At 41.3% G+C, this 20315-nt stretch overlaps 1 protein-coding gene across 12 annotated transcripts in view; it reads left to right on the top strand.

The window, feature by feature from the left end:
• Positions 1–20315, top strand: part of LOC107372769 (CUB and sushi domain-containing protein 3) — a 630513-nt gene that overhangs the window by 557842 nt on the left and 52356 nt on the right. For 8 of the 12 annotated variants that reach the window (XM_070547446.1, XM_070547444.1, XM_070547445.1 and 5 more), the window contains 9 exons: positions 412–600; positions 795–972; positions 8792–8937; positions 12878–12958; positions 14125–14238; positions 14349–14537; positions 15752–15910; positions 17478–17666; positions 18399–18584. In XM_070547446.1, the coding sequence (XP_070403547.1) occupies positions 412–600; positions 795–972; positions 8792–8937; positions 12878–12958; positions 14125–14238; positions 14349–14537; positions 15752–15910; positions 17478–17666; positions 18399–18584 (1431 nt within the window). The remainder of the gene's footprint in view (positions 1–411; positions 601–794; positions 973–8791; positions 8938–12877; positions 12959–14124; positions 14239–14348; positions 14538–15751; positions 15911–17477; positions 17667–18398; positions 18585–20315) is intronic. The other 4 variants (XM_070547452.1, XM_070547443.1, XM_070547442.1 and 1 more) reach the window with 2 other exon arrangements.

Genomic DNA, 20315 nt, shown 5'->3' with positions numbered 1-20315 from the left:
TTGCAGAGTTGCTCAACCACATTTTCTGGTTAAAAGCGCCTGCTAGCCTCCATCAGCTTTGGTTAGCTAAGTTAGCGCTAGCTACATCGGCTCAGAGTTTGAAGGGTGTCAATGATCTTCCCCCACCCTCACAGCCCTGCGCTCAGCACCATTTTAGTATTTTCTGGGAGTGACAAGACACAACCAAGATGGCAGTGGTAGGAGCCAACCCCCCCGGCCCCACTGTGGTTCAATTTGGGCTCTTCAGAAACCAACGGGTGATGGTGCGGAGTTGTCATTATATAAACGGTACAATGTTGGGATCCAAACTGTTACCTATTTATTCCGTATGTGGCCCACTTATATAGGCTGGCTGGGAAATTGAAGCTGTTTTCCTGCTGGAATAATAACTTTTTTTTTTTATCTCTCTAGCCTACCAGCTCCAGAGTTGTCCTGACCCTCGGCCATTCCGAAACGGCATTGTGATTGGCACAGACTTCAGCGTCGGGATGACAGTGTCATTTGAGTGTCTCCCTGGATATTCTCTGATTGGAGAAGCTTCTCTGACATGTTTACATGGAATCAGCAGGAACTGGAACTACCCACTTCCACGCTGTGAAGGTAATCGTCTGCATTGGTCAACTCATTTTTTTCTATGCTGGAGTCTTTCATTCAGAGGGTTTTAATGTGCTAAAGGTAGAAAATTATTTCTTTCACCTCCGCTAAAAACAAATTCACCTTGAGGATTAATATCCAGACATTTATTAAAACAGCAATGCTAATTTTTATGTATCTGTTAAAATTCCACCACACAGCTCTTTGCGGCGGGAACATCACATCATTGAATGGAACCATTTACTCACCCGGACACCCCGAGGAATACCCGAACTTCCAGGACTGTGTGTGGAGTGTGAGAGTTCCTCCGGGACACGGGATTTACATCAACTTCACCGTCCTGAGCACCGAGCCCATTTATGACTACATTACCGTCTGGTAGGTGTCCTTCAGAGATTGGTGTTGAAGTTCCTCTCATTGTGAAGCATTTTTTTCTCCATCGTAAAATTTTCTAAATTAATTTAAAAAAATTCTGACTTGTTTGACCCAAATTCATCATATGTGATACCAAGTGTTTAGGAGTTACACCACTTTAACAGGATTAGTACGTTCCCGTAAAGCTCTCATCTGTTATTTATTCTGCCCTCTGGTGGAAGATCTAGGTACTACATATGGCAAGTCCCATACGAAGTACTTATGCCTCTGTCAGTGCGCCGCAGGGCATCGTGTGAATGGATGAATGACGCACTGTAGTGTAAAGTGCTTTGGAGTCCTCTAACTCTGGAAGGCACTATACAAGTGCGGGTCATTTATCATTTAGAATGTTTGTTCTATTTTCGGTATCAAGCTCTATAGGGTTGATTTCTACCACACGACTAACAAATTTAGCTTTTTCTCAAAAATCCCAAGTTCTGTTAAAAAAAATCTATGTGACTACATAAAAGTATCTTTTAATCTCCTAAATAATATCCAGTGCATCATCGTAAATTGTACACATGGACGTAATTTTCACTTTAGAAGTGAGGGGGACACGGGGGGGGGGGTATCTTGACAGTATGTTCTAATGGGAAACAGGCTTCATCACAAACGGTTGTTTTCCGCTTGGTCCTAGAGCTCAACCAGTGTCAATTGAATATAGCGTAATATTGTTTTTGGATGGTAAAAAGTGCAGGGGTCAAAACTTGACTTTGGAAAAATTATGTCCATGATTATACGTATTGCTCTGGGTTACCCCTTCCTAACCTCTCAGTCTTTTGCTTTTACGTTAATCTAAGCCACACACATCTGAATGTAAAATAAATCCAGTTTCCACCCGTTTCTTTCTCCTGCGTTACTTCTCTCTTCATTATTCTTCCTGAGAGGCACATCTATTGGCAACAGCAGACATTTTGCCAATGCAGGTGTTTAAATGGTTTTCAGATACAGTGTTGCGTAGGCACTCGCAGGTACGAGGTGGCAGCAGAGCCCTAAATAGACTCTTAAGCCTTTTTATACTTCTGGTTGAAATGTTGCTGCCCCCTCCGTGCATTTTCTTCTCAGCTGGGTGCCGTGTCCTTTGACGGATGTGTTAAGACACAGATAAGTACAGGAATCACTACAGCAGCAGATTAAGGCGAGGTCTGCTGTAAATGTAGAGGAACGTAATCTGTTTAATGAGTCCAACTGTCTATACTTTAGACCTTAACGTCTGTCCCAACGGTCTGAGAACCCCGATGACCGTAAGAACCAGCAGGTAGATGAAATCAAATAAATTCATCTGGTGCTCACTTTAACTTCCTCTTAATAAACTAAGTTATAAGTCATTTATATGTTTATTTTGCCGCACAAAATGCTTTCTCTGTTTATGCCCACGCCAATAATCTGCAACTTCAAAAATTACATTTATTACAATAAGTGATACCAGCTAATTATTTTAATCATTACAAAGCAATGGTTCCCAAACTTTTAACTTTTAACCTGCAACAAGAAAATGACAGAGAACACTGCCAGTTAAGTATTCACACATTTTAATAAGCCAATTAAGCAGGAACATAATGACCAGACAATCAGCCTCATATAACATTATGCTATTCTTAAATGTTTTTATGTCATTATTTTTCGTCTAACAATTATGGCAGAAATATATTGGTCAACAAACTTGTTTTTCGTGAGAAGAGTTGGTGTCAGGGCTTTGCCGTCATCATCTTTGTGGTTCAGTTTTAGTTAAGTCCAAGCAGTCTAAATAACAGTAATTGAAAAATGAAACTCACTAAAGTTATTTTGCAACATTATTCTTTGCAAACATGCACTTTATTTTCTGTGCCATCCAACTGATTTAACATCCCGTAAGCTAAAGTCACATGGGGTTTATTGTGTTTTAGAAAATTTGCACAAGGATGAAACTAAAGCTCCCCAGTATCAACAAGTATGTCTCCAGCCTTCTTAAAGCCATACTTTGCAGCTTTTTCATATTTTTTAATCATTTTCTTGAGCCAGTTTGTGCTAAAATGACCCTTTAAAGATTCATGAAATGTCGTGCAGAACCCACCGTCCTCTGTGGCCAGAATACCGCACTTACAACTTTAGACTGGCAGGCCGTTCTGTTGGGACTTGTGAAAAGATTGAGCGGACATACATCATGCATGTTTTAAATCATGAACACAACTCATTTATTTAATATTGAATCACTCCTGTAGACCCTCAGGAAGGCTGGGGAGATGTTTCAGGTGTTAGATTAAAGTGTTGCAATGACGAACGTACAGCGAAGAGATAATTTTTATTTCCCGTTTGACCACTGTAAAGAAAAATTGGTTGGTTTAACCATATTGTAAGGAGAAACTGTCTTTACTCAGTTTTATTGTTAAGAAGACTCAAAGGTTGTTTTCATCGATAAACTGCCGATAATATCTGAGTGTCTGTGTTTCAGTTCAATGAGGAAACCAGTTTGACGATTAAAAGTTTTAATTCTTCAAATTAAACTAATGATTTTGAAATTGACAAACAGAAAATAATAATCAACCTTGGCAACTTTGTGGGACAATCTTTAACTGTTGATATGCTGTTCTTGCTCAAATTGACCTTCTGGTGAATTTATGAAGATTGAGAATGTTGTGAGTTGTGAGAGTGATATGATGTGATTATGGATGCGGGTGGGTGCAAAGTGTGGTGAGATGAGGTGAGATGAATGCGTGTGTGCATCTGATTTTGCTTCAGGAAGAAACAGGTATCTGAGTGAAAAGTGATGGTTTGAATAAACTTAGGCTTAGTTGGAAAAGATGCATCAAAACGCTATCTGTCGTGTTTTGCCTCACCGAAAATCGGACCCTCTGTTGGACCCGGGACGTCACCTTAGGATGTTTCATCCAGGGCACCTTGGCTGGCAAAGAAGACAAAGATGCGCCGCGAACCGGTCCAGAGTTGCCCTCGGTACACGTGGATGGTAGAGCGTTTTGTCGACGCGCTTTCTTAAGTTAATTCACTCAGAAATCAAAAGACTCGGTAATGAGTCTGCGTTAGAAGTTGCGATTCAGCTATTCTGCCTGGCTTGGCAGAAACAGCGCGAAAGGGGGGAAGAACGAGCCAACAGGCTCTGCCCCCCCTTTGGTTTTCAGGTCTGTTCTCTTTCGTTGTCAAGCACGAACTGGAATCATAAGACTGAAACTTACCAAAAACCTTTCTCTTCTCAAAGCAAACGTGTGCGTCATCAAATGTGTCTGGAGTTTACTGTGGGAAGATGTGTGTGGGTGTGTGTGAATGTTTGTGTGCTTGAGTGTGTGTGAAGGTCAGTACCAAACATTCTCAACATTATTTAAGAATGGATTCATTAAGCCATTATAATTACCCCAAAGCATAATAGTCATTCATTTGATTAAACACATTTATAATGAGCAAAATGATAATGGTTACTTTAACATTAAAATCAAGAAAAAGAAGTTGAAACTTTATGTTTTGACTTGGTCTGGGTACAACTCATGGAAACACATCTTCTGGTAGACTGCAGGTGGCAGATGTTATGGTTTCCTCCCAGACTCGCTGGCGTTCAGGTCTTAATCTGTGGGTGAAAGTTCTCAGCGACCCAGCTTTGACCCAGCTGAGTCCAGCACCACCATTGTGACAGAAAACCCATATTTCCTCACGTTACACCACAGAGAAATAATAACGGACATTGGGGGGTGCTAAAAGCAAGCAAAACTGCCAAGTGTGCATTTGATGGGGAGGTTCACTTGGAAATGCATAAAAGTGGTTCTTCTTGAAATACGCATGGTCATTCTGTCATTTTACCTGCATATACCCCTAGCTCCCAAAATGTAGCTGCTGAAAGAAAATAGAAGGGGAAAGGCTCGGATCAAGAAAACAACTGTCCCTTCTACGTCATAGGGAAATATTTGCATTCACGGACTTGCCTACCTTGGCTAGCGACCGCAAAAGTTTGTGTTGATTAACTTTCATGAGAGAGCATAGCACATCTCGGCAATTAGAAGGTAACTGTTAGCGTTAGCAACTCCACAACATGATGGAATACATTCAGACTTGTGTTATTTGCTTAGGAAAAAAAATCAGCGTTGGATTTGTTTACTCAAGAGGAGCGAATGGAGGCAGCGTAAGAGTTGCATTGCTTTAAAGCAACTCTAAACGGTTTCCTACTTCTCCCCCCTACTGGTTGAAATCTGAATTACAACTGTTGTGAACAATTAGGCCTGTCATAGCCAGCTAGTGCTAACAATGAGCTAACACTAACACATGCCAACTGATATTAAATAAGCCATAAAGTATAAAGATCCACATTCTTGGGCAAAAAACATATAATACTTACAAGTCTAGTGGCAACAAAGTCAGGTCACCATCAGTTCATGATTTCATAGCCTTCTGTTCCTCCCTCAAACGAGTGTAGGCTTGGTTTTAGCTTGTTGCTTCTCCTAAGACAATACTCGTACTTTCAGGTTCCGCCATGATGCCAACATACTTCTTCTTGTGGTTTTTATTGATGGTTGGTGAATTGAAAATGCCAATTGCTGGCCTTTATATTAGCTATCAGTAGAGTAAACAGCTTTCTTATTTACACAGTGAACCTACCCATCCCTAAAAACTGTTAAGTGTGGTTTCTTGACAGCAGAGGGTTGTACAATCTGAAGTTGGTAAAGTTTCTACTTAGAGAATCACTGAAACCAATGTCTGTGTTACTTTAAGCCAATCAGAGGCAATTTCACATATCATGAATATTAATGAGTAAATCTCCAAATCCTGTTGCTTTAAAGTCCCGTTAGTCATCATCACACACTGGTGCAATTACATCTCTGCGTTTGACCCCTCCGCGTGGGGAGCGGTGAGCTGCAGCTGTAGCTGCACTCGGGAACTATTTGGTGGTCCAACCCCCAGTACAACCCCTTAAAGCTGAGTGTCAAGCAGAGAGGCATTGGGTCCCATTTTAAAGTCTTTGTAGACCCAACTGGAATTTGAATCCTGACATCCCAGTCCCAGTGTGGACACTCTAGGCCCTCCTGAAAATATGAATTCTGCAAAGCGTTTCCCAACATTTGATGTTGACCAAACCATCATATATATTCATATATATATATATTAGGGCGTGTTAATTATTAATGTTAATTTTGTTATTTTAACGCGTTAAAAGTAAATGACACAATTAATGTGACCATCTCTCCAACCCAGAGCCACCATTCTCCAAAAATTCTCCATATTTCTGCCTGAACAATACTGCTAAACCATCATTTACTGAGCCCGAAAAAAGATCGTTTCTACCCACATTATGGACTCTCAGCATCGACGATTCTTTTGAGTGGAGATGATGAACAGAGGCAGAGCGCTCATGCGCTCCACCGGCATCTGTGTCTTGCTCACGGCCACAGTAACATCCTCAAAGCAGCGCCACCAAAATATATTTAACACGCGATCGTTCATAACTGCGTTGGTACTTTCTGTCTTTTGTTCATGCCTGACGCGCATCGCTTCTGCGCTCATCCCCCGTGCTCCACGGCCGCGGCCAGGCAGCGTTTTTTCTGGAGAACTAGATCCTGCATCTCCCTGTGGCAGATGCAGGATCAGACAGATAGGACGAGATAAGAATAAGAAAACAAAACAAAGAGCTCGGAAAGGAAAATGTAGGTAGATTTATCCCACTACATGTTTTAACGTTATAAAATAAATATTTTTAATAAGCTTATAATATTCATATATTCCATACAATTGAGATCACCTTCAAAACTCCGTCCCACCCACAATTTGTGGGCCATGCCAGCGAGGTGTCCCTTATTTATCTTTTCGGGAGTTGGCAATCCTAGTTCAACCAATGCTGTGAAAAATGAAATTTACATTGAATAACATAAGCTAACTGTGCTAGATTTATATCCTGTTCATTGTTTACACAATGGACTTTTTCAAACAATGTTTTTGAACAGAAACTGGATTTGAGTTTAGGTTTTCTCTGTTAAACACAGTATTCAGTGATTTTACACACGTCAACAAGTTATGCACTTTATAAATAAAATGAGCCTCTCTTGTATATTTTTGCATGTTTATTGCTTGCTTTTTCTGGAAATAAAATTATAATGAATTACTATTAATTTTTTTCAGATTTTCGATTAATTAGTTAATTTATTTTAATCGATTCCCAGGGTTAATATATATATATATATTTTTTTTTAATATCATATTTTGCTGTTGCTATCTCCATCTTTTTGGGGTAAGAGGTGGGCTACACCCTTGATAGCTTTCCAGGCCATTTCAGAGACACTCACACAAATGCACACACACACATGTAACTTGTACTGAATTAGATTCACCAAGAAACCTACGTAAAGTGAAACCAGAGTACCCAGAGAAGACCCACAGAGAGTACAAGTCAGCTCCACATAGAAAGGACCCAGTCGGGTGTCAAATCCAGTATATTCTTACTTTAATGCAGCAGCTGTAACTAAATCTTATCAATAAAAATGATTCATTTGGGACCTATACTTGCAGAGTAATCATATAAGGATCAATCCTGATGACGGTTTTTCTGATTTTAAACTTTAGTTTCTTCTCTGACACCAACAGAAGCACCCTTGTCTTCGAAATTCTGCAAACTCTGGCACGATTTTGTTTACAGATCTCTTTAGTGTATAGGTGCAGCTCAAGTCTATAATTTCTTTTCCTCTTCTCCCACACCAAACAGCAAAAGACTGCTGAACCATGCGCCGCCCACCCACAGATGATTGTGTGAATTCCACGAACTGGTGGCCCAGCATGTTTCTGACCCCGCTGTCTGCTGGTGGAAAAAAAAAACTGGGCAAACGAAGAAAAGTCGGCAATTGCTTGAAACACAGTGCAAAAACGTACAGCCTCGCTCACACAGCCCTAATGTTGACTTCCAGCGGAGAGCGCAGTGTCGGTGGTAAAGGTGTGATTTTCACAGCGGTATTCTCAGTCCAGAGCCAGCCGACCTGACAGTCACTGAGTCTGCTAATTGGTCTCATACGGCGAGACGTACTACAAGATTTCCTAGCGAGAGCTGTCAGATACATCAGATGTTTCCATGTACTGTGCAACCTCTCACCGTATATTTTGCTACGGTGTACTAATAACGGAAAACAGTGTAAGAGAGAAACTGATCCCCGGATGAATCGGAGAGTCCTCATTCGACCTGACAAGTGCAGTCGGCTTCACCCAAAGTGACCTGAAAGTTAGAAATGAAAATTTTATTGAACTTCACAATTCATATTAATCACAGATGGTGAGTTTATTGAGCGGAGAACTTGCAAATCCCAGTCTTCACCAGAAGTGTTTTATTCTTTTGACCTGATGACAGTTCAGTCGATTCTTATGAAACTGAACATCTCAGAAGGAAAAAAAGAAAACCACAGATTTGTGTTATCACAACTTGTTCCTGGAACATAGTTTGTTCTCATATCGGAGAGCTTTGACACACACAGGCAATTTGATTGTTTCGTGGAGGAAGACGGGCTCGTATCCAGTCGCACCAACTCCGTCGCAAAGTGTCCATCTTCATTTGCAGTCAATGGAGCGGCTCCGGTTATGCATTACAGTTTATTGTCAGGTCTCTTTTATCTTGGATTCTAGCCTTGAGAAACCATTTCCTGATCACACACGGCCATCTAACTGTCAGAGCTATCTGCAGTAACTTATTCGAATTACGTCTTTCCACCCCATTGTTTTAGAACAACAGATTAAATCCATTCAGTTATGAGTTTTTTTATGTTTAACTGTCTCTTTTGTTTGCCGTGCGGGTTCTGAGTATGTGTTTTTCCTCTTTGTGTCACCACAGGGACGGTCCGGATCAATCATCCCCTCAGATTGGCCAGTTTAGTGGGAACACAGCGCTGGAGTCTGTCTATTCGACCTCCAACATCATCCTCATTAAATTCCACTCTGACTTCTCTGGATCCGGCTTCTTTGTCTTAAGTTACCACGGTAAGCCGGCGACCTTATGACTGGTCGGTAGAGCTAATATCACTCTACCGTACGGCGGAAGTGGAACGTGACATTTGATTTTCCTCACAGAAGGCGCTCTCATTAACAGCTTCCTCTCTGCAGTTATTTTTCCTGTCCTGAGGTATAGCTCTGAAACTATAACGCCGTCATTAGTTGTGGCTGCAATCATGAGATTGATTAGTATTTCATTGAGCTGAACTGTGTTTAACTCCATTCTCATTAAGTTCTTCACAAACCCACTGCCTTTGAATAATCAGGCCGGAAAGTTGATCCAAACTCTGGAGCATTTTACTACTTGATCAAAGTCCGTTTGGAACAGTAACGCATTTGAAGAAGGAGTCTTTATTACCTGCACATCTGTGTTTTTTACACATGGAGCAGGGCTCGTCTCTGGCTCTAGGACATTTCTAACAGGTGTACATATTACAAGCAGGTCTGTTTGTTGATGGTTTTCTAGCTCCACGCTAGTCATTTTTATAAGCTAAACCTCAACCAGATGGCAAACCAAAGGAAGTGGAAAGCTAAGAAGTGACTTTTAATGGTACATCAGATGTAGTAAACAGTCTTTATGTTGCATTTGTGCTTCTTATATACTTTATACCAGTGGAAGTGTAGTCTTACAGTAGGGATGTATTTTCTTTTCTATAAGATGAAGTAGTTTATTTATTTAGTACTTTTCACAGACGCCAGTCACAAAGTGCTTCACAGACAAACATAAATACAAACATGTGCTGCTGAGGAAGAAAAACAAATATGAGTGCTAATACACTCACATGTTCACTACATAATGCCTTCACACAGCTGATGTTTGTAAATGCCACTGTTGTGTTGGGTATCTCGTGCTGGATGAGGAGGCTGTCTACACCACAAGTCCTAAGTCCGATTCAGCAGCAGGCAATCGAGTCGATTGGTTCTTAGCCAATCAAATTACGCTCCTTTGATCACGTGACACTACTGAGGACCAGGAGGTCACCTGATTTCTGCTAGTGAAAATATTCTGTTGAAATTCTGTTGTTGAATTTTTAAAGATGAAAATCTGCAGATGAATTTTAGGAGATGACATTTTTGCTATTGTATTTTCAGTAAAAAAAAATTCTAATTAATACAAAGAATAAGTTTTCAGTGTCAAAAATTCTACGTCTAAAAAATGCATATTCTGGTGAAATCGTTATACTTCTATATCATAGTTTCTATGGAAAGTGTAAAAAACAAATTAGCCTAAAACATTTTTTTCATGCCTCTCAACAACATTCTTAAAGTGACAGTGTGTATTTTCCTTGGCTATAGGCGGCAGTAGAAACCTAAATCATTGCAAGCTAGCATTATTTTTGTGTTCAAGTAAGACCTTACCAACATATGGCCATTAGGGTAAAAAATCCCTGGGAGTGCAACCTCCAACAAAGCAACAAGATCTTTAGATTCCCTTTTATCACTTGCAATGAGTGAAGAGGTAAATGTGTAAAACAACAATGTTTGTTACAAATCAGTAAATGCATTCTGTCCTCATGGGCTTCCATAGAAGGAAACATGGCATCCAATATGGCGTCACCCAGAGACTTAGACCTGCTCCCATGTATTTTAGACCCAATTTTTATGGTTACATGTTATGAAACCGCCAATATTTTTCAACAATTGGGCATCTTTTAATTCATTTACAACAACATTTCAATGGATATTTCCAGAGATGAATGGTTAAAAACTACACATTGTCACTTTAAAGCCTCTACCAATGACACATTTTGGTCCGAGACCAACTATTGGACCGTTCAGTTGTCAATCTCGCCAAACTGCTGCAATTCCCTGGGTCCTCAATTCATTACACACTCACATATTTAGCAACAGAACACCACTGGTGTGAGAGGTTCTCTGCTCCATAATATCAGAGGAGAAACAGCCGGCTGCTACTACTTCACCTTTGGTACAAACTACCACCACATTTATAATTCTTTCTTGTCAAATATAACCAAACTTTCAAGCATGTGTGCCGCTTAGACGCCATGTTTCCTGCTTCCGTAAGCTACGCAACTTGCGCGATGATGTCATTCGTGCCCACCGGAATTAATAAGGGGAATCGTTTGCAAAAGTGGCGAAAGATTGGGGCAACGGTGGCACAGGAGTTAAGTGCTCGCCCCGTAATCGGAAGGTTGCAGGTTCGAGCCCCGCTCAGTCTGTCGCTGTCTTTGTGTCCTTGGGCAAGACACTTAACCCACGTTGCCTGCTGGTGGTGTTCGGAGGGACCGGTGGCGCCTGTGCTCGGCAGCCTCGCCTCTGTCAGTGCGCTCCAGGGCAGCTGTGGCTACATTGTAGCTCATCCCCACCAGAGTGTGAATGTGTGTGTGAATGGGTAAATGACTGATTGTGTTGTAAAGCGCCTTGGGGGGTTTCAAGAACTCTAGAAGGCGCTATATCAAATACAGGCCATTTACAAGATTCCTAGGAATTGATCCAATGGGAACCGGTTCTCAACAAGAACCGGTTTTTGATTCCCAACCCTAGAGGATACCTGAGGGGAGGGGTGGGTGTTCCATGACCGTTTAGCGATCCTAGCTTGTTTGCAGATTCGCTAAGACATCTTTAAATCTGCTGCAGTAACTTCTGTATTAAAAAAAACTGGTGCAGAACCATCCGTCCAAACCCACCATTTCTGTCCAAAACTCTTGGAAAACTGATGCGCGCCCGGTTCTTGCTGGTCTTGCTAACAAAAATCTTTTCAAATAGTTCCAATCTGGATTTTGCCACTTTAAACGATCATTGATGCCCTCATGGTAATTTATTTTTGCTGTTGACGATTCTCATTCTTCTGAACCTTGACTATTCTCATTCTTCTGAACCTGAGCATAGCCTTCATCATCTCACTCATGTTCCTGCACAGAGTAGCAGGAATCTCATCTTGCTCTCCTCAGTGAGGGGATCGCGTGTGAAATACAAAATAGCTTCATAAGAAAATGCAATAAGTTGAGCAGAAGTTGTCAAAATAACAGGCAGAATTTCACAAATCATCTTTAGAGTCTCTCCCTGATCTGACCAAAATCCAAAATGCCACAGTTTGCATGAGAGGCGGCTGAGGGAAAATGTGCCATTTTTGCTCTAAATGCCAAAGAAATCCCTAAAAAGGGGCATCAACGTACTGCTGGGGATATTTATTGTTGCTGTGGTCTTTTGTTTATTTATCTGTGGGTCGAGAATCTGAATGCCGGCACCCGCACAAAGACACGAGAGCGGTGGATGATGTTGTCATGGAAATGAAACGGAGAAGGCAGATGTGATGAGAATGAGAAGATGCCTGAAACTAAGAATAAAATGGTCTTGGAGCTTAGCGCGATCAATTAAGTGCTTACAGTCATCCTCTCCTAATGCACAGACATGGCTAAACATGAACACACACACACACACCACAGGGCTTTGATATGCATGAGGGCAGCAGATACTATTGGCAGGTCTCATTTTCATAGTCAATTTCATCCTGACTTACAGCCCTCTCTCCCCCACGCCGCTCCGTCCGTCGGTCTTTCCGTCTGTACTTTCATCGTCTCCCACAGTTAGCGAGTGATCTACGCTCATGCAGTAATATTGATTACAGCCTTCAGCTCAGTAGCTGTGAAGTTCCTTCTTTTTTATGAGTCAAGGCAGTGCTGTAGCTCTGAGGCTGCTCTGGGTTTCCTGACCTGACCATCTGAACTCAAAAAAACATTAAAGTCAAACTGATACAACCGCGATTAAATATCAGGTTGTGTTCTCTGTGGGTTCTCATCCTGCAGCTTCTATAAAACATTTAAAGTAGGCGGGGTTTAATGCTAAATCTTCTCACGTCCTCGATCCAACGAGGTTTTCAGATCACACTCCTTTTCCTTTTTATGTTTGGATCACACATATTTTAAGGTGAAATCTTTGTCTTTTCTCTCTGTGCCTGTGCTCCAAGCCTACCAATTAAGGATTTGCCAGCCTCCCCCAGAAGTGGCCAACTCTGACATACTGATGGAGGACGGAGAGCTGGAGATAGGTGAGCTGCCTGCCTACCTGTCAGACACCTGATGGGTCATTTTGACATTAGAAACAAACTGGAAACTTGTTCCTTTCCAGTTTTCTGTGAAACAAGAAACCTCGATAATGTGGCGAAGAGTCTTGGATAGTTGTTTCCATGCTTGTTATTTTTGCACATACATTAGCTCTGATTCCTATAATGCATGCACCCTGTCACGTGATTTAGTGCACCCCCATTTTTAAGCTCAGATCCTGGTAGAAATCACAAAGAACTTTCCTCAGTTTGTCTTAACTTGAGATTAAATGAAGCAGCAACTTTGGGGAAACTAATTTAAACTGATTATTTTTTTGCATGGCACGGTTGAATTACCACCAGTTAACCAACTTAACTATTATTTTCAGCAGCATTCAGAACCATGTACATTGTGAAAAACTACCCAATAAAACAGAGGTACCAATGTGCACACACAATTAAGTCATTTATACCCCAAATATGTTTGTAATGTACCGTATAGTCAAAGTTAAGAAATACATAAAGGAACTGGGTAAAATCTGACACTTTTTAGTAAATATTACACCGTTTTCTAAGCTATAAAATAATAATATAAATAAACACGCATGTCAAAGCTAGGATCAATCCTGCAACCTTCCACTTACCGGGCCGCCCGCTCGACCTTCTGCGCTGTACTGCTGCAGTGTAATGCTAGTAGAAATAATTTATTCAACACAAAAAAGCTTATTTCTGTTTCACAGAAGTTGAACTGAATGTCCATTAACTGTTGCCCAAGATTTTTTAGACATGCTGAAAATGTAAGTGTGTCTGTAACTGTAACTACTTGAATTGGAAAGCCAATACATCACAGAACGGTAAACAGATACTCTGGCCAACATGTGCAATTGTTCTATTTGTTCATAAAATTAAGTCAGTGCTGAACTAATATGTTTAAGTAGGCTCTACTCATTATAACTGGGTTATATTTGTTAATTAAATAAATAGGTAGAAATAATTCATTTTTTAATATTAATCTTTATATTTAGTCACATTTTAGATGCTATTCATGGGTGATATTTAATATTCCAAATAAAATCTGTTTTCTCAGTGTATGTTTGCAATTGCCTGATCAAAATAAGGAGACAACAAGAACAGATGGAGGGTTCCAATACATATTCTTTTTGTCCGTCCAGGTGACATCATCAGATACAAATGCCATCCTGGATTCTCATTGGTCGGCAGTGAGATTCTTACGTGTCGTTTAGGAGAGAGGCTGCAGATGGATCTTCCTCCTCCAATGTGTCAAGGTGCTAATCTAGACTTTCTTTCATGAACTGATTCTGATGACAGCTTTGAAGCTAAGTGTGTGTACTCACCTGGCACAGTCTCACCGGCAGTCTGTTTCTCACTCTTACAGTTCAGTGTCCCGCTCAGGAGGTGCGATACGACTCATCGGGCGTCATTCTCAGCCCGGGCTGGCCAGAAAGCTACCCGAACCTCCAGATGTGCTCGTGGAGCGTTAACGTGGAGAAAGGATACAATGTCACCATAACCTTTGAGAGTTTCCACACCGAGAGAGAGTTTGATGTGCTGGAGATTTCTGATGGTACAAGAAAAATAACATTTCGTTACACAGAGTGCTCTGTCTTATATATATGTATATATGTATGTCTATATATATATATATATATATATATATATATATATATATATATATATATATATATATACACACACACACATATATATATATATATACACACACATATATACCGGAAAAGGGTGGCTTGCCAACTCCGGGTCGGGGGAGAGGTCCTACCTCAAGTGGAGGAGTTTAAGTATCTCGGGGTCTTGTTCATGAGTGAGGGTAGGACGGATCGGGAGATCGACAGGCGGATCGGCTCAGCGTCTGCAGTGATGCGGACGCTGAGCCGATCTGTCGTGGTGAAGAGGGAGCTGAGCCAGAAAGCCAGGCTCTCGGTTTACCGGTCGATCTACGTCCCAATCCTCACCTATGGTCATGAGCTTTGGGTAATGACCGAAAGAACGAGATCGCGGATACAAGCGGCCGAAATGAGTTTCCTCCGTAGGGTGGCCGGGCTCAGCCTTAGAGATAGGGTGAGGAGCTTGGATATTCGGGAGGGACTCGGAGTAGAACCGCTGCTCCTCCGGATCGAAAGGAGCAAGTTGAGGTGGTTTGGGCATCTGGTCAGGATGCCTCCTGGACGCCTCCCTGGGGAGGTGTTTCGGGCATGTCCTGCCGGCAGGAGGCCCCCGGCTCGACCCAGGACACGTTGGAGAGGTTACATCTCCAATCTAGTCCGGGAACGCCTTGGGGTCCTGCCGGAGGAGTTGGTGGAGGTGGCCGGGGAGAGGACGGTCTGGAGCTCCCTAGTTGGGATGCTGCCCCCGCGACCCGGACCCGGATAAGCGGAGGAAGACGACTGCGACAACGATGTATATGTATGATATATATATATATATATATATATATATATATATATATATATATAGATATACAGGAATAACCTTGAAATTAACTCAAAGTGAGTGGCATCAAGGGAGTTTTAAATTTTAGGGGGCCGTTACTTTTTCATATGTGATCAGGTTGGTTTCCGTAAATTTTCCCCTTAAGAAATAAAATTATAATTTCAGTACTACATTGTGTATTTGCTCAGGTTATATTTTGATTTCATCGATGACATCAGTAATGGAAATAATCATTTTTCTCACACTATACTGTATTGTCAACACCCAAAACATTAAAATAGCCTTTCCCTCATCTTTTTCCTCCCACATCTGTGTCTTTTTGTCTCTTAGGTCCCACGCCCAACAGTCCAACTCTGGCAACACTGAGCGGCGACCTGCCGACACCCTTTAACATCACCACCTCCGGTCACCAGTTTCTGGTCCGCTGGTCGTCAGACCACGGCACCAACAAGAAAGGCTTCAGAATTCGCTATGTTGGTGAGTACCAAAGTATGTATCCCAACTTTACTACTATTTTATAATATGCATGAAAAACAAGGATAGAAGAGTAAGAGATAGACAGAGGGACTGGAAATGTGATTTTTAACCTCAACAAAACTTTAAAGATGCAAAAGTGTATCACTTTGTCAATTCTGCTCATTGTGTTTGTTCAGACTTCTGTCTGTCTCCTAAAACTCTACTGAAATGCATTATGGGTTGTCCAATGGAAACTTGATGAGTACAGATGGTGTTTAAAGAAAGAAAATTCACATTTGAACAATCGAGCACCTGTGCCTGCTGAGTCTGACTTCAGACTGTTGTGTAATGAGGCGTGCGCGCCTCATTCAAGGGCACTTTTGACAGTTGGAGATGAGGAGAGGATTTCACCTGTTCACTTTGCTTATTCACTCCACAGCCTCCAGTCAGAGAGGCTGCTTCTTTAACCTTTAAAGCACCGCCACCCTGTATGATGAATTATACGCTGAAGAGTAACTGAAAAGCCTCTCAAGACTCTCGGTAACCTTCTTCAGCGGACGTGATTAATGAACGTACAGATGAGATGTGTTCAACACACTGTACTAGAAACCGGCTATACGAGTGTTTCTAACCTCCAAAATCAGGCCAATGACGCACGCGCAGGACGATGATGTTCACGGACTTCAAACCACAACGGAAATTTTCTTTTATGTGTTAAAACAACATTTTCTCTTTGTGATTTGGTCAGTTTGACACGCTGCATTATCCTTCTTAGTGAAAATGAATTAATTGAAGCGTAATTGAAATCAGCAGGTTAATGCAATCAGAGCTAAAACCTGTGCAGGGCGAGAAAGGACCCAGATTGGATCTGATAAGTTATTGTCTGCCGGCTGCTTCGTCTCTGTTCTGATTAAAGTTTTAGGGCCTTTTAAAGCAAATCGAGTGAGGGTGTCTTCATTAGAATTAGAATGTGTCTCAGAAAACCTTCTGGCACTCATTCTGTGAATACATGACGGACAAAAGACACAAAATCTCTGCATTTACTGCTCACTGCTGCTGTTCATTTATTCAGAGACACAACAAGGAGATGCAGGAACACAAAAACGTGTGTACCACTGAGTCCAGTTAGGAGTTGGATCGGAGTCAAATTATGACTCAGATGCACAGTAACACTGACGTTAAGAAGCTGATTCAGAGGCAGAAGGAGAATTAGCTGCAAACTTCCTGAACTTGCTGCCAAGTTGGCAGAGTTTCCCTCAAGATGCCAATATTGTCCGGGGGAAAAATTATTGGTTCCTGTTGCAGGATTAGTTCATAAAGTAATTCTTATAGCCATTGATGACTTTGTTAGCAGTGGATCCAGTGTTGAGTTTGACATCTGCTCTAAATTCCTTCAGTTCGATGAAGAAGTCCTGCCAGGAGAGATTTTTTTTTTTGTTAGGGATCAATGAAGCTCGTCATTTTTTATAGATCCTGACTTTGTGAAATGATAATTATTTCTTAAATGTTGCATTTGCATATTTACGGTGGTCTAAACTAGATAAAGATATAAATTGAAAAACATTGTAATATTTTTATGTTTTATTTTTCTCCCCTGCAGCCCAGTACTGCTCCACCCCAGACTCTCCCCTCCATGGCTCTATATCCTCCCAGACTGGCGGCCATGTTAACAGCGTGGTGCGGTGGGCGTGCGACCGTGGTTACCGTCTTATAGGCAACGGCACGGCGACCTGCCGTCGTACACCTCTGGGGTACCACGCCTGGGACTCGCCAGTTCCCGCGTGTCAAGGTGTGTAGCTAAAACGACAGGAAATATGGGACATGTGTTGCTATTGTCCATTTTTACAGGTGTAATCTGGAGCATAATTAATGAGAAAATAATAAAATATGTTTATTTTTTAATCAAAATCAAATATGCAAAAACACAGCAAGTCAGGGTGAATTATAACTGCAAAAGTAAAACATATATCAATAAAAACATGATAAATCGGTTTTGGAAGTGTGTTTTTCAAAATTTGTTTCATTTAGATTTTTCTTCTTTTTGTGCTGTTTGCTACCAGAGTAGATTATAAATGAGATTAGGTGGAATATGTATGGTGCAAGTTGTAAAGTGTCATCTGTACACTTTGTATTTTTATCTTTGAACCAATTATTCTGTGATTCTGAAAATTCCATCTCTTTTAAACATATTTATAGGATTATTATAGTTCTGATGTAATCGCCGCCTCTTACCCTTTAAATAACAGAGGAAATAGCAGCTAACGTCTGCTATTGTCAGCCGTTATCACGGTCTATTTAAAGCAGTGCTGCTCGAAGTTCTGCAGGTTGGACGTGTCTTCTGCGAAACGGTTTGAAGTAGAGATCAAAGATCTCTTGATTGCGTATTTTTAGCTGGACAGCTACAATGTCTGGTTGTTTCAGAACTCGTAAACAAACATAAATAAACAGTCTGTGTTCTCAGAACTGTTTCACTCAACACATTCTGTTTTCTTGTTGTCCTTTCCATCCTCGTGCCTCTCAGCTGTCTCCTGCGGGCCACCCAAGGCTCCCATAAATGGCGGGGTGCTAACAGCTGACTACTCCGTGGGAACAAGAGTTTCCTATTTTTGTAATGACGGGTACAGGCTCTCCAGTAAAGAACTGACATCAGCCATCTGCCAGCCTGACGGAACGTGGAGCAACCACAATAAGATACCGAGATGTTCAGGTTGGTGGCAGCTAAATATCTGCAATGCTGACGCTGAATGTTCATGTAGATGTCACACACTTAAGCTTCTCCCTTTTATTTATTTTCTCATTAAACTGTTGTCTCATCTTTAGACAACATCAAGGTTAGTGTTGGTCAAAATTCAATTCAATTCAGTTCAAGTTTATTTATATAGCGCCAAATCACGACAAGAGTCGTCTCAAGGCACTTCACATAATAAACATTCCAATTCAGGTCAGTTCATTAAGCCAATCAGAAAAAAATGTTTCCTATATAAGGAACCCAGCAAATAGCATCAAGTCACTGACTAGTGTCAGTGACTTTACAGCAATCCTCATACTAAGCAAGCATGCAGCGACAGTGGAGAGGAAAACTCCCTTTTAACAGGAAGAAACCTCCAGAGAATCCTGGCTCAGTATAAGCAGCCATCCACCACGACTCACTGGGGATCGAGAAGACAGAGCAGACACACACTTACACACACACACACACACACACACACACACACACCCCAAGCAATGTGTCTATGGTTACATTGTGATGTCTTAGTAAATATTCTATTTGGCGAGAGATAAACTTTATTGTATTTATCCTAGTGAATCTATAATTAAACGGGTAAACTAGTAGTAGCACATCCAACGTCAAGGAAAGCAAAAAGTTATTATCAGGAGAGGGAGAATGTTTAAGTGGTTAGCAGCAGTGTGCTAGACGATGGCCCCCTCCATGAGGCCACCACAACTCAGCAGAACATCACTGTAGCTTCTTCTGGGGAGAAAAACACTTAGAGAGAAAATAAAGTTAACAGCTGAAATTGCAGAAAACAATACAGTTAAAGAGCAGATTGTAGAAGAAAGCAGTAGAGTGTGAAAAGTGGTCAGTGTATCCTCCAGCAGTCTAAGCCTATAGCAGCATAACTACAGAGATAACTCTGGATAACCTAGCCTTTTTAGATGGAGGCATGTTGGAAGCAGGGCAAGGGAGAACCGTCTTTACCGATTGTACACTCCACCTCCCTCTACTCCCCCTCTTGTCCAGATCTAAGCTAACATCAGATTTTTTCCATAGGCCCTATCAAATAAAAATGTTTTAAGCCTAGTCTTAAAAGTAGACAAGGTGTCTGCCTCATGGACTAAGACTGGGAGCTGGTTCCACAAGAGAGAAGCCTGATAACTAAAAGATCTGCCTCCCATCCTAATTTTAGATATTCTGGTAGCCACCAGTAAACCTGCGGTCTGAGAGGGAAGTGCTTGGTTAGGAACGAATGGAACAATCAGATCACTGATGTATGATGGAGCTTGATTATTAAGAGCTTTATATGTGAGAAGGAGGATCTGAAAACGGTATGGTTTTATACCAAACTAGTACTGAACCCCATGGCAAAGAAGGAAAACAGGGTGCTGTGAAGATTTTACCTTAAGCCAAAGAAGGACCGTACTTGTCTGAACTTGTAAACTCGTGTACTTGTGAAACGCCTTCAACATTGACCCAAGTATTGTTCCAATCCTAAGTCTGTATTAAGTACGCTCAAAGTACCCGGATGTGTTCTTGCTCCAACCACTCTATCGATGATCATCAGTACGTTCTTCTGCAGGTTTGGACTAGCTCGTTAGCTGACCCTCTATCAAAGTAAACCAGCCATGCCACAGATTGCACAGTTTTAATTAAAACAATTATTTTTCTTCATTTAACAATGCCAACAAGCTGGTGTTTTATCAATTTCAAAGAAAGATT

Source organism: Nothobranchius furzeri, chromosome 19 (genome assembly GCF_043380555.1).
Source record: "Nothobranchius furzeri strain GRZ-AD chromosome 19, NfurGRZ-RIMD1, whole genome shotgun sequence".
NCBI classification, from domain to species: Eukaryota; Metazoa; Chordata; class Actinopteri; order Cyprinodontiformes; family Nothobranchiidae; genus Nothobranchius; species Nothobranchius furzeri.
The sequence above is the reverse complement of the archived record's forward strand: the minus strand, read 5'-3'. Positions and strand labels throughout refer to the sequence as shown.